Source organism: Equus caballus, chromosome 5 (genome assembly GCF_041296265.1).
Source record: "Equus caballus isolate H_3958 breed thoroughbred chromosome 5, TB-T2T, whole genome shotgun sequence".
In the NCBI taxonomy this organism is placed as follows: Eukaryota; Metazoa; Chordata; class Mammalia; order Perissodactyla; family Equidae; genus Equus; species Equus caballus.
Window position 1 is genome coordinate 38718635 of NC_091688.1, and position 19123 is coordinate 38737757.

Below are 19123 nucleotides of genomic sequence, written 5' to 3' on the forward strand. Positions count from 1 at the left end.
TCAAAAAATATTTATTAAGTGCCTACTTTTGAGAAAGAATTGTTAGAAGCACAAGTGATATAACAGTGGATAAGACAAACCAGCCCTTACGCATTAGTCAGAGAGAAGACACAAAAATAACCAAGAAAATAGAGGAAATAATTAGATCATGATAAACACTGTGAAAAAAGCACACAGGGGCTGACACAAAATAGATGAGACCTCTTTGATTGCAAGGCCGTGGAAGGTCTCTCTGAGAAGCGCCCTGGCTTTGAAAACAGGGGTTCGGTAGTATAAGCCCTGACAATTGGTTTTTCCTTTTTATAACAAAGAGTCTTTGACATAAGCTTTGATTGCCTAGGCCTACACCTCAAAGATGGCTACTTCAAATAAAGACACTGCCAGCCACTAGATAAAGAGCTAGGCTGCTTCCCCTCCCACCCCTGCCCCCGAGACTCCCTCGTTTTAGAGATCTTAGTTGATTTTGATAATGGACCATTTGGGCCACTTGTTTTGTCTCTTCCTGTGCTTTAAATGCCTGCTCTTATGTTTTAAATTCACCAACAAAGAGTGAGCCCATGCCACCCTAGCCCCCAAACCCCATTAACCACAATAAAAGTGGAACGTCAGCCTTGTGACCTCACTGTGCAGCCCTATGTGTGCCATATGCTTACCAGGACCTGTATCTAATAAACCTTTGTTTTTTTTCCAAAATTTTCTTATGGTGAATGCAGAGGGCATCTTGCAATCATAGTAAGAACCACAAAAGCCAGTCCAGTCACAACACTGGTAATACATAGGCTGAGACTAACACAAGAGACGTTCCTCTTTTTATGCCTTCCTTCATCTCCTACTTTGCACAGATCTGGGTGGCAATTAGGGGCAGCCACTTTTGCTAATCTGCGATTTTCTATTATTTTCCTTTTCAGCAGCTTCATGCCAGCTTATATAAATGGCAAAAAGGGTTTTGCATCTGCTTTGACATTTTGTATGACTCATGTTGTAAAACATAGTAAGACATCACACTCATCAAGTGTCTCTATATTAGGAGCCTCATGTGGAAGCAAAAACCTCATGTGGAATTTACAGTTATAAAGGAATTTTCCATTTGAAAAATAAAGAAAAAGTTATTTGAATACTAGCAAATCCACTGCTTGTCATTTTCAGAGAACCTAGGGACAACCTTGGAGATTTCTCCTGAGAGACTTGAACTGTTGGAAGATGACCACCACCTAAAAATGCAGAGCTGCCAGTGTTGAAATACAAACAGCATTTAGGAAGACAGCCACGTGAATATTTTTAGAACCCAAAGCAAGATAAGATTCTTTACTTCCCCTTTTATAATTCTTGCAGAACTCATCTAAGTACCGCCCTCCTGTCCTCCTGTGTGGATGCAAGTTAAACCTGGCCTTTGGTGAGACAGACTTTCCCTGCCCTCAGCAAGGGCCAGGTCCCCATGCTTCTGTGGCTGCTGCTACTCATCCTGGGTGAGTGGATTGCTCAGACTGGGACAGGGGTCTTAGTTTCTAATGTCAGCCAGGGGAAAAACCAAGGCGCTTCTGTCTCCTCTTGCACTTAGGGTTCAGAGACAGACAGCAGGAGAATGAAAATGAGCAGAGCAGTGTTCCCAAGAAAACCAAAGTCTCTGAATACAACTAGCAGAGCAAGTCAAGAATGTTACCCTGGGTTTCTCACCCATTTCTTTTCCATCTCATAGGAAGCTTGGATTTTTCTTTCTGCCAAACTGCAGCTCTAAATCCCTCAGATAAAAAATTACTTCCAAAACTTAGGCAATTGAGAGAAGACTTACTGAGAAACATAACTCCTTCCCTGAGATTTTAAGTCATTATTTAACCAGAGATTGAAAAAGTGAGGAACAACACCAAAGAAATGAGGGGGAGGATAAGTCACTTCTCTGAGCCCTTTTCTGCCTCTGCACTGCTAGTTCAGGCTAGAGAGGAGAGGAAGGGAATGAAGTATGCAACAGCAAAGAGGTGAGCTGGAGTTGTGGATACAGTCATTCATGTTTATAAAATAAATTATAGGCTAATTTTTGTTTATCTGTAGGGATGGGTTCTGTAGAATTGGGACAAAGAAATGAGGAAGAAAAAATGAAGAAGTGGTTGTGGCTGGGTTGATGGAAAATTTCTCAGAGAGCATGTAACTGAAAATGTTTGAAAAACATTGCTCTATGCTAATCTTTAAATCTTGGTTCCCTCACAGCTCCTGGAAGAGAACAATCAGGTCAGTTTTCCCTTCTCTATATTCCTCCTGGTCTCCGAGCATTGGTCCTCTTGGCCAGCACAACCTGCCTCCATAAATGAAGGATTCAGGGCTGTGCCAACGTTGGTGGTGTTGCTACTCTGAGGTCATGCTTGTTGCTATAGTGGGTGAGCAGACTCTCCCCTGATTTCTCCAGTTCTTTCCCTATTATCAGGATGCTTCAGTGTAGAGAGGAAGGAAGCATTTGCAGAGGGAAGAGCAGAAGCAGGAGGCTCATGTTGGGAGAGCCTCAGATCTGATCTCCTCTATTCCCTAAGACCCTTCCCTCTGTATGTCCAAACTAGTGCCACTAACAAAGGACATAAAAATAGTTCCCATCCACAGAGGAAATGCTACAGCCAAATCTTTATATATCTCCAAAAGGAGCTCATGTCACTCTCGTGCTTCCACTTCTGGTCCCATTAGTCAGTTGCAATTCTATACAGAAGTATGATTTGTGTATATGATTTCTCAAGCAGCCCATGCCCCTTCACTCAAATTCTTTCTATCCTTCAATTATTGACTGTGTCCAACTTAGATGGAGAATAGAAAAAAGTTGCCTTCCCCATAGAATCTCAAATTAAGCAAGGTTTAATAATAATGAAAAGCTAGAAAAAACTTTGTTCATTAAATATTATCACCAAGTAGGAAGTGGTTTTTTAAAGTCTAGGACTTGCCTCTGAGGTATACACATCTCAGGCTCACATTTACCTTGGTAAGAATATACAGGTCCAGCTCATTTCAGGATCAGCCCACCTTGAGACGCCCTTATAGTGTTTGCCCAGCTACAAGTCACATCTCCTGAGCTTTTCTGAGCCCACACCAGGGACCTGAGAGCTATCCCTTATGACACCCACCAGCTCACCTTCAGGCCATACAAATAATGCAGAAGAACAGATTCTGCCCCAGGCATTTCCCAAGGTTGTTTCTGTTCCATTTCTTACCCAGGTCCTAATAGGAATTAGTTTAGGGAAACTCCCAGCTGCAGGCCAGGCCCTCTCCTGTTCTCTTACCCACTCCCCATTCACCTTCACATGCCTTCATCTTTCTATTTCCTGTTCAGGATTAGCTCCAAAAGCTTTTCTTCTCCTTACTCCTCCATGGTCCACACACTTCAAAGGACAGAAAGTGACTCTCAAATGCAGGGATTCCCGTTATCCAGCCTGGGGAGATGTATCCTGGTATTATAATAAGAATTTGATGAGAGAAGAATCTGGAGAGATTCAAATAAAAAAGTCTGGATATTACAAATGCAAGACCCAAGTATCTTCCTTCAGTGATCCCGTACATGTGGAATTTTTGTCTGGTAAGGAAAGAAAGGAAGAGTTTCTGAAATAAAACCACTCGTCAGCATGTCTGAGGGCTGGGTTAATGCAGAGAGTCCATGAAGCATGAGATATTGGAAGTATTGACCACAGAAAATAATGAAATAGGGCAGCAGTGGATGCTGCATTGTCTGTCTTCTCCATCCAGAGAAGTGTCAGTTACCTATAACTCACAAGGCAAAGAGGGACCCACGTGTGAATAAAGGTATGGTATAAAATTTCTATTTTAACAATATTTATGGGAATTTTTTGAGGACATTTCCTGGGATTAGTTCACTGTCCTAGGACAATGGAGAGTCAGGGATTGGAACCACATGGAAATGTTGATGGAAGATATTTGCAAGCATGTACAGGACTGTAGCTCTTTCATCGTGAGCAGAAATGAGAGCTTGAAGAAAGAAGCAACAAGGGTAAATTGGTGTGTTCCTCTACTCTTTGCAGACTGGCTGATCCTCCAGGCTTCCCACCCTGTATTTGAAGGAGACAAGGTACTTCTGAGATGTCTGGGGAAGGAAGAAAAGATTCCTAGTGAAAAGATTTACTACAAAGATGGAAAAAAACTTGGTAGTACTTATAGTACAGAGGCCATCATACTAAATTCAGTTTCCCTGGAAAATAGCAAATATCATTGTACTGTGTCTAGGAAGGATTTCTGGAGTTCATGGAAAGAAACTTCAAAACCTCTAAGGATCCAAGTTCAAGGTAATGGCTACACTTCTGTGGGTAATAGGGCTCAGGAGGGAAACAGTGCGTGTGGATTGAGGGAGGGTACTCATCAGTGAGGATTTCATGAAAAGCCTCTTTTGAGCCAGGCTTGGGAGGACGATGAGAAGTGGTTCCATCTGCATGGGTCCCTATCTCCTGATGGCTGGTGCTGACAACAAAGGTGTGTCTTTCCAGGCACGCTGGGCCTCACTGCCCTGAGAATTATATTTGTTCTTCTCTCTAGAGTTGTTTCCGCCTCCTGTGCTGACAGCCAGCCCCTCCCAGCCCATAGAGGGGAGCCCAGTGGCCCTGAAATGTGAGACCTGGCTTCCTCCACAGAAGTCAGACACTCAGCTTCAATTCTGTTTCTTCAGAGAAGACCAGGCCCTGGGGTCAGGCTGGAGCAGCTCCTCAGAGCTCCAGATCTCTGCCATATGGAGTGAAGACTCAAGTTCTTACTGGTGCCAGGCAAAGACAGTGACTCACAGTGTCATAAAAAGAAGCTTGAAATCCCAGATACTTGTGCAGAGTAAGTGTCTGTAGGGCTGCTCTTTCAGAGTCAGAGGTGGGGAGAGGAGAAGAGAACAGTGACATCTGCTCACTGGGATAATGAACATAAGGGAGAGGAGATTCCTGCTATTCTGATATCCTTCTCTGTTTAGGTTCTACAATGGCCTAATCTTCCTAGAGCAGTTTCTTCCATCTAAGTCATGTAATAGCAGTTATTGATCAATTACTGGGTGCCGAATGCTGTGGGGGCTACAGAGACGTACAAGATCTGTTGTATTCTCTCATGCGTAAACAGATAACTAAAAGCACAGATGACCACATGCTGTATTTAGAGGTCTCTTTGTTGCTTCCATTTGTTGATCTAAACTTACTCCAAAATAATCAGAAAAGAGGAACATAAACACAAACTGGAATAGTCAAAGAAGAATGTGGGAAGATAGAGGTGAGAATGGAGAAGAGTCTTGAAAGAGAAGAGAGGGGTTTGATTCTGAGCAAAATCAGATCAGGATAGAAGTAGCATTACCATTGCTCTCTCTTATTTTGTGGTCCATTGGTGCATCAAAGTTTCCTTAGAGACAAATGTCCATAAAATATGACGGCAGTCAACATTAGGTTTAAGATTAAGGGCCTGATGCCCACATTACTCAAGAATGGGAATTGTCTGTGAGAGGAGAGGAGCTGCTCCCATTGTAATAATATACTCAATTAATTCCTTAATTCCTACTTTGGACCCCTGCCCATTGAACCTGCTGCTATTGGCTTAATCATGGCAGGACCAGCCTTCTCCTTGACCTTGAAGTCTCTGCCATCAAGACCCTCATGTGTCATCTTGTGTCCTCCCAGGAGTCCCTGTGTCTGATGTGAATCTAGAAATCCAGCCCTCTGGGGGGCAGCTGATTGAAGGAGAAAATCTGGTCCTTATCTGCTCAGTAGCCAAGGGGACAGGGACTATCACATTCTCCTGGCACAGAGAGGGCACAATAAGAATTTTGGGAAGAAAGACCCAGCGTTCCCTGTCAGCAGAGCTCCGGATACCCACTGTGAAGGAGAGTGATGCTGGGAGATACTACTGTGCAGCTGACAATATTCATGGCCCCATCCTCAGTAAACTGACTATGGTCACATTGAGAAGTAAGTTCCCAATTTCTTTTACTTAGCCTTGGTTTGCGAGCCAGGGTTTAGGTTCTCTGTAAGCTGTGAGGATCTTGTGAAGGAGGCAAAGGAACAGAGCTGTGAAGATTTAAAAGTTAACCAAGGAATGGCAAAGACGGCAAAATAAGTTGAGGATACCTTACTTCTTGTGGAGAGGATTGAGTAGTGATGAAAACAAAATTATCCAGGATTACTCCTCATGACTCAAGGGATCTATCTATTTTTAGCCTCCTCAAGTGGAGTTATGAACGTGTCACAGCTTCAGAGTCCTTCTCTGACTGCTTTTTTTTCTCTCTCAGTTCCAATGTCTCGCCCTGTCCTCACCATCAGGGCTCCCAAGGCCCAGGCTGTGGTAGGGGATGTGGTGGAGCTTCGTTGTGAGGCCTGGAGAGGCTCTCCTCCAATCTTGTACCAGTTTTATCATGAAGATGCCACCCTGGGAAGGAGCTCAGCCCCTTCTGGAGGAGGAGCATCCTTCAACCTCTCTCTGACTGCAGAACATTCTGGAAATTACTCCTGTGAGGCTGACAATGGCCTGGGAGCCCAGCATAGTGACAGAGTGACTCTCAACGTCACAGGTAAGTAGGATATGTCCATAGCAGTTGCATCCAAGAAAAGAATATGTCTTCTCACAAACAAAGCTCATTTGGGCTATTTTCTAGTGTGATGTCCCAGCAGACTCCCCACTTTTTCTGCCTCCACCTGAAGGTTCTGGGATTCTTCCCTCTGGCTATACATTCAGTAACTTAGACAATTTCTTTATTTCCACTTTCATTGTCATCAACAGCCATATATTCCTAACAGTCTTTCTAGTAGAGGCAAAAAGACTTTCCAAAATACCAGATATATGATGGTTCAGCAATTTCTGATGAAGGAACAGCCTATAGAAAGCTTTATTTCTAAATTCCTTTGGACAAAAGCAAATGACCAGATCATTCCTTGACAAAGTTTTCTGCCCATGCTCCCATCCAATATAAATTCCTACTTGGCTCTCTGGATCACTAGACAAAGTGTCTCTCCTTGTGGACACCCACAGCTATCAGAGCAGCAGAGCTTTCTCATGGCCTTCAGACTGACGACCTGTCTGGCCTTCTCACTTTCTCCACATGCCTCTGACTCTTTGAATGTTAGGATATCATTGAATATGATGTTCTCGGTATCTCCAAACAAAATTTTTCTTCACCAGAGCTATCAAGGCATCTTTATTTCCCACTTCCAGTACATGTTGGCAATTAGTGATATGCCCATCCATTTGGGAGAGACCCATGGTCCATGCCATGATCATTCCAAAGTACCTGGCATTTAGAAGGTGAGGAGAAGCACAGGGACTTAGGAAGAGTTGGCAGGATTAAGAGATGTGATGGTGACTCCCAGTGCCTCAAACCCTTACATTCTCTGGATTTTGCCATGGCTTCTTGTTCTCCAGCTATTCCAAACTATTGTAATACTTATGATATCTAGGTTAATAATGACTCTTCCTATGGGCCAACTTTGGGTTATGATTTAAGGAAGATTAGAACCTGGGAGAGCCAGATAGTGTGCTGATACTGGGATTCCAGTCTTGAACAAGAAAGTATCTATTTATGTGACCATCAACAAGTCTCCCTACTAATCTTGTCTTCGATTTTCCCACTGATAAAGTAATTGAGTCACGTAAGTCATGGAGTCACACACATTTCTGATCTTACACTGCTGTCAGCTAAAAGTGTTGAAAATGTATCATAAATATTTTTTATTAGTTATATACATATTCTACTGTATTAACTTAATATACACACTATTAAACACAGAAATATAAATTAAATAAGGATGAAATAAACAGTATTTTAAAATATTCTTGGAATCTTTGACTAAAATAGTAATTGAATATGATTTTTTTCATTTTGAAAATCTTGGTTTACTCTTTGTAGTACAGTTATTTGAAGCCTGGTTATAAGTTTGGCTTATTCCAATTGATTTCAGTGGCTACTATTGAACAAAAGGTGTCTTGCCAAGATATCCAGATCCAAGTGGAAACAAAGCATCTGTGATACCCATTTTTCAATCCAATATACTAATTATGCAAAGATTTTCCTTTAAATTTGGCTAGTAAATTTCCATTTTTATTGATGTTGTTAAGTTATTTTTGCAAAGTACCTGGGAAGTGTTACATATTTCAGTTTATCACAGATTAGTTCAAGCTTTGAAAGATGTATAAACTGGTTACAACATGCTGTTTAACTACATTTTTAAATGTATAGATATAAATTTTTGAAGTGACATATTGACATTTTCTGATAATAAAACCAGATAGAAGTGTAACTATGTTTAAACAACCATTTACAAAATATTATCTCTATCACATGAGTTTATTTATGAAGCATTAATAATGAGTACTGTTAAGTCTTCTTTTTAGTGCTGGACTAAATATTATACTATTGGGTCACTGATCACCAAAATACATAAATAAATAAAAACACCAAAAATAGAGATCTCATCAAGATGGCGCTGTGAAAAGACGTTGAACTCGCCTCCTCCTACGAATACAACCAGGTTACAACAATTTGGGAAGAATCACCCTGGATTGAAAACTGAAAACTAGATAAAAAGAACCCCCACGACAAGGGACAGTCCTGATGAAAGCAGAAGAGGCAGTAACTCTGGCTGGAGAGGAAAAAAGCCACCTTTGGGAGCAGCGGAGCTTCTCAGCTGGCCAGGCAGGAGCCACCCTAAGGTACGAGCCCTCCCTGGAGGAGTGAGGTCCAGAGCGGGGGCAATACTGCTATAACCATCCTTTGGACTCAGCCCAACTGAGATGAGGGTCTTACTGTCTGGCTTTGCTGGCTATTAACTGCAGTGAGGACGCCCCCAGAAAAGCTATTGGCCAAAAGCCAAAAAGATCTGCGTCTTAAAGGGCCCACGCACAAACTCACTCATTGCAGCAACCTAAAATCACCAGAGAGAAGGCTGACTGTCCTTTGGTGAAACAAGACTCACCTGGTGGGCTCTGGGGGCATCTTGGTGAGAGGAGGGTCCTCTCCGGAGACTGAGACATTGGTGGGGGCCATTGTTCTGAGCTGGTCCAGGCGTGCTGATACGGACACCGGTGGGGGCCATTGAGGTGCATCTGTTGGGCTGTTAGCCCAGGGGTCTGCCACACCCACTAGAGCACAGATTTAATCCAGCTCAGCCAGGGCAGGCAACCCGCCCTAGGGACTGACCCCACCTAACAGCAAGCCCTCAGGCTACTTTTCAGCCTGCATTGACTGAGTGCCTCGATCCTCTACAGGCAGGCAAGGGTGTCTGCCTCTGTGGGGCAAGGCTTGTGTGAGGACCAGGTGAACTGTGGGGGGCATTGGGGCAGAGGTGGGGGCCTCTGCAGTGTGGCATTGGGGTACGCTCCAGGGGGTTGAGAGTACGCACAGACCAGGACTGTGTTGACAGTGTATGTGGTCCAGTGGGGGGTGAGGCTTATCAGTGGCAGAAGACTTATGCTTCACAAATAGCCATAAAAAGGATCAGACCCACCTTCCAAAGCCTGAAACAACTGAGTGCCTCCATGCCAAGGGCTAGCCCCACTCAGCTGCACTCCTAAGAGAACTGACAACAGCCTTGTTGGCCTCAGGCCTATTACAACTGTATGCCCCTGAGCCTAGCAACCAGCTACACTGGGTACCAACCCAATTAAGAGGACAGTTGCAATAAGAGTGTGCTGATAGACTTTGTAGCCAACAGTGCTGAGGCCCCTCCAAACAAGATTTACAAACAGCTGGCCAGGGAAGGAAAGATCAGACTCCCTGGGTACCTGCAGTGGGAGCAACCCTGCCACAGCAGAAGAACACAAGTAGCCCACAAAGGGGTCACTCCTGGTTCTTATGGTCCGGTGACGAGAGGGAAGCACTCTGCTGGGCCTCATAAGGCATCTTATACATAAGGCCACTTCTCCAAGATCAGGAGACATAGCCGACTCACCTAGTACAAAGAAAATAGCACAGAGAAAGAGGCATAATGAGGAGGCAAAGGAATACTCTCCAAGCAAGGGAACAGTACAAAACCTCAGAAAAAGAACTAAGTGAAACAGAAACTAGCGACCTCCTGGACAAAGAATTCAAACAAAATATAATGAGGATGCTCACAGATATGTGGAGAAGAATGGATGAACACAGTGAGCACATCAGCAAAGAACTGGAAGATATAAAATAAAATCAATCAGAAGTGAAGAATACAATACTCGAAATGAGAAATTCACTAGAGGGACTCAATAGCAGAGTAGAGGAAGCAGAAGAACAGATCAGCGAGCTAGACGAAAGACTAGAGGAAATCACCCAAGCAGAACAGAAAAGAGAAAAAAGAATTAGACAGAATGAGAACAGTGTAAGGGAACTCTGGGACAATATCAAGCATGCTAGCATTCGGATTATAGGGGTCCCAGAAGGAGAAGAGAGAGACAAAGGGGCAGAAAATTTATTTGTCAAAATAATAGAGGAAAATTTTCCTAACCTGAGGAAGGAAACAGACATCCAAGTTCAGGAAGCACAGAGAGCTCCAAACAAGAGAAGCCCAAAGAGGCCCACACCAAGACATATTATAATCAAAATGTCTAAAATTAAAGACAAAGAGAGAATCCTAAAAGCAGCAAGAGAAAGGCCACAAGTGACATATAAAGGGAAGCCCATCAGGCTGTCAGCGGACTTCTCAGTCGAGACCCTACAGGCGGGAAGAGAATGGCATGACATATTTAAAGTTCTAACAGGAAAAAACCTACAACCAAGAATACTCTATCCATCAAGGCTCTCATTTAGAATAGAAGGAGAGATAAAGAGCTTCCCAGACAAGCAAAAATTAAAGGAGTTTACCACCAAGAAACCAGTTCCACAAGAAATGCTGAAGGGTCCTATTTAAGTGGGAAAGCAATGATCACAAATAGAGATAAAAGAGAAAAAATTATCAAAAAAACCCAAAACAACAACAACAAGAAAAGGCAGGCAATAAAATCACTTGTAAGGTGAAAGTATAGTAAAGGCAGCAGATCAACTACCTGTGAAGATAATATGAAGGTTAAAAGACAAATGTACTAAAATCACCTATTTCAATGATAAGAGGGTAATGGATAGACACACACTAAACAAAAGACTATATATGATGTGAAAAACATATAATGTAGGAGGAGGGGAGTGAAAAAGTAGAGCTTTTAGAAAGAGGTCAAGCTAAAGAGTCTATCTACTCAATATAGACTGTTATATGCATAGTATATTAAATAGGATCCTCATGGTAACCACAAACCAGAAACCTACAACAAGCAGGAAAAAAAGTAAGACAAAAGAAGTCAAATATATTACTGAAGACAGCCATCAAACCACAAGGGAAGAGAGCAAGAGAAAAAGCAAGGAACTGAGAACTACTAAAACAGCCCAAAAAAAGAAAAAGTGACAAAATGGCAATGAATACATATTTATCAATAGCTACTTTAAATGTCAATGAACTAAATGCTCCAATCAAATGCCATAGGGTGGCCAACTGGATAAAAAAACAAGATCCATGTATATGCTGCATACAAGAGACACACTTCAGACCTACAGACACTCACAAACTGAAAGTGAAAGGATGGAAAAAGATATGCCATGCAAATGGCAAAGAAAAGAAAGTAGGGGTAGCAATACTTATATCAGACAAAATAGACTTTAAATCAAAAACTGTAATAAGAGACAAAGACGGGCACTACATAATGATAAAGGAAACAATCCAACAAAAAAATATAGCACCTGTAAATATCTACGCACCCAACATGGGAGCACCTAAATATATAAAGCAATTATTAACAGACATAAGAGGAGAAATAGACAGTAACACAATAGTAGGGGACTTTAACACTCCACTTACACCAATGGATAGATCGTCCAAACAGAAGATCAATAAGGAAACACTCTCCTTAAAGGACACATTAGACCAGATGGACTTAGTAGATATATACAGAACATTCCATCCAAAAACCACAGAATACACATTCTTTTCAAATGCCCATGGAACATTCTCCAGGATAGATCATGTATTAAGCCACAAAACAAGTCTCAATAAATTTAAGAAGATCTAAATAATACCATGCATATTTTCTGACCACAAAGGTATGAAACTGGAAATCAACTACAGAAAGAAAACCAGAAAAGCCACAAAAGTGTGGAGATTAAACAAAATGCTACTGAACAACGATTGGGTCAATGAAGAAGTCAAAGAAGAAATAAAAAAATTCCTGGAGACAAATGAAAATGAAAACACGACTTGCCAAAATCTGTGGGATCCAGCAAAAGCAGTTCTACGAGGGAAGTTTATAGCAATTCAGGCCTACCTCAACAAAGAAGAAAAATCCCAAATAGACAATCTAAAAGCACACCTAAAGGTACTGGAAAAAGAACAACAAACAAAGCCCAAAATCAGCAGAAGGAAGGAAATAATAAAAATCAGAGCAGAAATAAACAAAATAGAGACTAAAAAAACAATAGAAAAAATTATTGAAACCAAGAGCTGGTTCTTTGAAAAGATAAACAAAATTGACAAACCCTTAGCCAGACTCACCACGAAAAAAAGAGAGAAGCCTCAAATAAATAAAATCAGAAATGAAAGAGGAGAGATTACAACGGACACCTCAGAAATACAAAAGGTAATAAGAGAATACTATGTAAAGCTATACGCCAACAAATTGGACAATCTAGAAGAAATGGATAAATTCTTAGAAACATACAACCTTCCAAAACTGGACCAAGAAGATGTAGAAAATTTGAATAGACCAATTGCCAGTAAGGAGATCGAAACAGCAATCAAAAACCTCCCAAAAAAATAAAAGTCCAGGACCAGATGGCTTCCCTCGTGAATTCTACCAAACATTCAAAGAAGACTTACTACCTATCCTTCTCAAACTCTTCCAAACAATTGAAGAGGAGGGGAGGCTTCCTAACTCCTTCTACGAAGCAAACGTTATCCTGATATCAAAACCAGACAAGGACAACACACACACAGAAAAATTACAGGCCAATATCACTGATGAACATCGATGCAAAAATTCTCAACAAAATACTAGCAAATCAAATACAACAATACGTTAAAAAGATCATACATCATGATCGAGTGGGTTTCATTCTGGTGATGCGGGATGGTTCAACATCTGCAAATCTATCAACATGACACACCACATTAACAACATGAAGAATGAAAAGCACATGATCATCTCAAAAGATGCAGAGAAAGTATTTGACAAGATACAGCATCTATTTCTGTTAAAAACTCTAAATAAAATGGGTATAGAAGGAAAATACCTCAACATAATAAAGGCCATATATGACAAACCCGCAGCAAATATCATTCTGAATGGAGAAAAACTGAAAGCTATCCCTCTAAGAACAGGAACCAGACAAGGATGCCCACTGTCACCACTCTTATTTAACATAGTATTGGAAGTCCTAGCCAGAGCAATCAGGCAAGAAAAAGAAATAAAAGGGATCCACATAGGAAAAGAAGAAGTGAAACTGTCACTCTTTGCAGACGACATGATTTTATATCTAGAAAACCCTAAAGAGTCCGCTAAAAAACTTTTAGAAATAAAGGAATACGGTCAAGTTGTGGGATGCAAAATCAACGTACAAAAATCGGTTGCGTTTCTATACACTAACAACGAAGTACCAGAAAGAGAAATTAAGAATACAATCCCATTTACAATTGCAACAAAAAGAATAAAATACCTAGGAATCAACTTAACCAAAGAGGTGAAAGATCTGTGCACTGAAAACTATAAAACATTGTTGAAAGAAATGGAAGAAGACACAAAGAAATGGAAAAATATTCTGTGCTCTTGGATTGGAAGAATTAACGTTGTTAAAATGTCCATACTTCCTAAAGCAATCTATAGATTCAACGTAATCCCTATCATAGTTCCAACAACATTTTTTATAGAAATAGAACAAAGAATCCTAAAATTTGTATGGAACAACAAAAGACCCTGAATAGCCAAAGGATTCCTGAGCAAAAAGAACAAAGCTGGAGGTATCACACTCCCCAATTTCAAATTATACTACAATGCCATAGTAACCAAAACAGCATGGTACTGGCACAAAAACAGACACACAGATCAAGGGAACAAAATTGAGAGCCCAGAAGTAAAGGCACATATTTATGGACAGCTAATATTCGACAAGGGAGCCAAGAGCATACGATGGAGAAAGGAGAGTCTCTTCAGTAAATGGTGTTGGGAAAACTGGACAGCCACATGCAAAAGAATGAAAGTAGACCATTCCCTTACACCATGCACAAAAATCAACTCAAAATGGATTAAAGACTTGAATGTAAGACCCGAAACCATGAGACTTCTAGAAAAAAACACAGGCAGTACGCTCTATGACATTGGTCTGAGCAGCATATTTTCAAGTCCCATGTCTGACTGGGCAAGGGAAACAAAAGAAAAAATGAACAAACGGGACTACATCAAAAGCTTCTGCACAGCAAAGGAAACCATCAACAAAACGAAAAGACAACCTAACAATTGGGAGAAGATATTTGCAAACCACATATCAGATAAGGGGTTAATATCCAAAATATACAAAGAACTCATACAGCTCAACAACAAAAAAACCAACAATCTAATTAGAAAATGGGCAAAAGATCTGAACAGAGATTTCTCCAAAGAAGAAATACAGATGGCCAACAGGCCTATGAAAAGATGCTCAACATCACTAGCTATCAGGGAAATGCAAATCAAAACTACAATGAGGTATCACCTCACTCCGGTCAGAATGGCTATAATTAACAAGACAGGAAACAACAAATGTTGGAGAGGGTGTGGAGAGAAGGGAACCCTTGTTCACTGCAGGTGGCAGTGCAAACTGGTGCAGCCACTATGGAAAGCAGTATGGAGTATCCTCAGAAAATTAAGGATAGATCTACCATATGATCCAGCTATTCCACTGCTGGGTATTTATCCAAAGAGCTTGAAAACACGAAGGCATAAAGGTACTTGCACCCCTATGTTCATTGCGGCATTATATACAATAGCCAAGACTTGGAAGCAACCTAGGCGCCCATCAAGGGACGAATGGATAAAGAAGAAGTGGTATTTATACACGATGGACTACTACTACTCAGCCATAAGAAATGACGAAATCCAGCCACTTGTGACAACATGGATGGACCTTGAGGGTATTATGCTGAGTGAAATAAGTCAGAGGGGGAAAGTCAAATACCATATGATCTCACTCATAAGCAGAAGATAAAAACGAGAAAAAAAAAACAATGCATAGCATTGGAGATTGGACAGGTGGTTACCATTGGGTAAGGGGGAAGGGGGGCAGGCAAAAGGGGTGATTAGGGTCACATGTGAGGGGATGCACTATAATTAGTGTTTGGGTGGTGAACATGATGTAATGTATAAAGAATTCGAAATATGATATACATCCGAAAAAAAAATTTAATAAAAGGCTAACAATTGGAAAAAAAATCCACCAAAAGTAAAATAATGATCTTCCATCTTAGCAAAACGCATGGGTAGTCTTTATATTTACCTCCTCTTTTAGAACTGTGCCACCAAATAATTGAAAAAACTCCTAGGTGGTACAAAAAGATACTGTGATTATAACCCAATTTCATTACAAAGCATTTTAAAGACTTTAATTATTTAAGTTGAAATAATATGTAAAAATACTCAAGTAGATGACTTGGAGGGCAATATGTTCCCATATGCTGAAAATGAACAAACAATTGAAGGTTCTCTGTCAACTCCTCCATGTGGTGGGAACCCCACTGCCTTCACAAGAACTCCCTTACAGATCTCAACACAGGCTATAACACATGGCTCGAATAAGAGTGCCAATGTGACTATTAGTAAAGCTGAATTTCTTTCTTACTTTTTTTTTCATTATTAAGTTGAGAACTTTAATCTTTTCACTTAAAGGAAACACTTTGTGGCTTCTCTTTGGCATATCCAAATTACCAGCATCACTGCTCTTGTACTTTGAGGCCATTATTAAGCAAAATAAGGATTACGTCAACACAAGCACTGCAATACTGTGACAGTAGATCTGATAACCAAGATGGCTACTAAGTGACAAATGGGCAGGTAATGTATACAACATGGACACACTGGACAAAGGGATGATTCACGTCCCAGGCAGGTTGGAGCAGGATGGTGTTCCTCTAAGACCAGGAACAAGGCAAGGATACACACTTTTCCACTTCTATTCAGGATAATATTGGAATTTCTAGACAGAGCATTAGACAAGAAAAGGAAATAAAAAGTACTCAAATTGGAAAAGAAGAATTTAAAATTACTCTGTTCACCAATGACAAGATTTTATATGTAGTAACCCCTAAAGATTACACACACACCCCCAAAAAATCTGTTAGAGCTAATAAAAGAATTCATCAAAGTAGCAGGATACAAAGTCAACACACAAACGTCAACTGCATTCTGTGCACTAATGATGAATAATACGAAAAGGAAATTATGAAAACAATTTCATTTAAAACGAAATCAAAAAGAATAAAATACTTAGGAACTAACTTAACCAAGGAGAGGAATGACTTGGACAATAAAAATTACAAAACATTGCTGAAAGAAATTCAGAAGACATAAAGTAAAGGGAAACACGTCGCATGTTCTTGGATTAGAAGACTTAATATTCTTAAGATGTCAATACTACCCAAAGCAACCTACAGATTCAGTGCAATATCTATAAAAATTCCAATGATGCTTTTTGCAGAAATAGAAAAATCCATTCTAAAGTTCATATGGAATCTCAAGGGACCTCACATAGCCAAAACAATTTTGAAAAAGAATGGACCTTGGAGCACCACAATTCCTGATCTCAGAATTTACTACAAATCTGCAGTAATCAAAACGGTGTGGCACTGGCATAAGGACAGACATATAGACTAATGGAATAGAACAGGAAGCCCAGAAATAAATAAGAAGCCCATCACATTTATGGTAAAGTGATTTTTGACAAGGATGTCAAGACCATTCAATAGGTAAAGGACAGTACTTTCAACAGATGTTGCTGGGAAAACTCAATATCCATATGCAAAAGAATGAAATCAGACCCTTATCTAACATCATACACAACAATAACTTAAAATGGACCACAGGCTTAAATTTAAGACCTAAAACTATAAAACTCTTAGCATAAAATATAGGGCAATTTCATGACATTGGATTTAGCCTTTTGTTTTGATAGACACCAAAGACACAGGCAAAAAAAGAAAAAAATAGACAAATTAGACTTCATGAAAATTTTTAAAAATTTGTGCATCAAAGGACAATATCAACAGGATGATAAGGCAATCCACAGAATGGGAGAAAATATTTACAGATCATATATAATGATAATGGATTAATATCCAGAATATAGAGAGAAGTTATAAAACTCTACAACAATAAAACAAACAACCCAATTAAAAAACAGGTAAAGGAGTTGAATAGACATTTCTCCAAAGAAGATAAATAAGTGGCCAATAAACATGTGAAAAGATGCTCAACATCACATGATTATTAAGGAAAGGCAAATCAAAACTACAATGAAATACAACCTCATACCCATTAGGATGGCAACTATAAAAAAAAAAAAAAAGGGTCTGGCAGGTGGCATAGCGGTTAAGTTTGCACGTTCTGCTTTGGCAGCCTGGGGTTTCCTGGGTTCGGATCCCAGTGTGGACATGGCACTGCTTGGCAAGCCATGCTGTGGTAGGCGTCCCACATAGAAAGCAGAGGAAGATGGGCATGGATGTTAGCTCAGGGCCAGCCTTCCTCAGCAAAAAGAGGAGGATTGGTGGCAGATATTTGCTCAGGCCTAATCTTCCTCAAAAACAACAACAAAACAAAAAAAAAAAACAGGAAAATAACAAGTGTTGACAAGGATGTGGAGAAATTGGAACCCTTCTGTACTGTCGGTGGGAATGTAAAATGGAGCAACCATTATGGAGAACAGTATGGAGTTTTCTCAAAATTTGAAAATAGAACTACCATATGATCCAGAAATTCCATTCTTAGGTTTGCACCCTCAAAAATTGAAAGTGGGTTCTCAAAGAGATATTTGTCCACCCATGTACATAGCAGCATCTTTCATAATAGCTAAAACATTGAAGCAACGCAAGTATCCATTGATAGCAATATGGATAAGCAAAATGTAGCATATACATACAACGGGATATTATTCAGACTTAAAAAGAAAGAAAACTCTGATATTTACTACAACGTGGATGAATCTTGAGGCCATTATGCCAAGTGAAAGAAACTAGCCACAGAAGACAAATACCAAATGATTCCACTTATATAAGATATTTAGAGTAGTCAAAATCATACAGACAGAAAGTAGAATGGTGACTACCCTTGGCTAAGGAGTGGGAAAATGGGGAGCTAATGTTTAATGGGTGTAGAGTTTTGGTCTTACAAGATGAAAAGTTATGGAGATGGATAATGGTTACGGTTGCACAACATTATGAATGTATTTAATACCACTGAACTTTGCACTTAAAGATGACTATGGTGGTACATTTTTTTCCAAATAATTTTATTGAGATTATAATGGTTTATAATATTGTGTAATTTCGGGTGTGCATTATTGTTTATCAATTCCTGAATACACTTCATCGTGCACACCCACAGTAGTCTAATTTTTACCCATCACCATACATGCATGCCTGTTTGTCCATTTTGACCAACCCCCAGCCCCCTTCCCCTCTGGTAGCCACTAATCTGTTCTCTTTATCCATGTACTTGTTATCTTCCACATATGAGTGAAATCATGCAGTATTTGTCTTTCTCTACCTGGCTTATTTTCTTAACATCATAACTTCAAGGTCCATCCATGTTGTTGCAAATGGGATTATTTTGTCTTTTTCATGGATGAGTAATATTCCATTGTATATATATACCACATCTTCTTTATCCTTTCATCTGTAGAAGGACACTTGGATTGCCTCCACCTCTTGAATATTGTGAATAATGCTGAAGGGAACATAGGGATGCATAAATCTCTTTGGATCATTGATTTCAAGTTCTATGGATAAATACCCAGTAGTGAGACAACTGGATTGCATGATATTTCTATTTTTAATTTTTTGAGAAATCTCCATGTTTCCCATAGTGGCTACACCAGTTTGCTTTCCCACCAACAGTGTATGAGGGTTCCTTTTACTCCACATCCTCTCCAACATTTGTTTTTTGTCTTTGTAAT

The 19123-nt window shown here is 40.1% G+C and overlaps 1 protein-coding gene across 6 annotated transcripts in view; it reads left to right on the top strand.

Moving 5' to 3' along the window:
• The first annotated feature begins 1178 nt into the window (after positions 1 to 1178).
• FCRL3 (Fc receptor like 3) overlaps positions 1179 to 19123 on the top strand; it is a 32158-nt gene continuing 14213 nt past the window's right edge. For 2 of the 6 annotated variants that reach the window (XM_014739854.3, XM_023640940.2), the window contains exons 1-7: positions 1333 to 1466; positions 2203 to 2223; positions 3305 to 3547; positions 4008 to 4268; positions 4516 to 4800; positions 5625 to 5912; positions 6233 to 6511. In XM_014739854.3, coding sequence (XP_014595340.1) covers positions 1436 to 1466; positions 2203 to 2223; positions 3305 to 3547; positions 4008 to 4268; positions 4516 to 4800; positions 5625 to 5912; positions 6233 to 6511 — 1408 coding nt within the window. In that variant the 5' untranslated portion in view covers positions 1333 to 1435. Of the gene's footprint in view, positions 1467 to 2202; positions 2224 to 3304; positions 3548 to 4007; positions 4269 to 4515; positions 4801 to 5624; positions 5913 to 6232; positions 6512 to 19123 lie in introns of all 6 variants that reach the window. The other 4 variants (XM_070266992.1, XM_070266993.1, XM_023640939.2 and 1 more) reach the window with 3 other exon arrangements.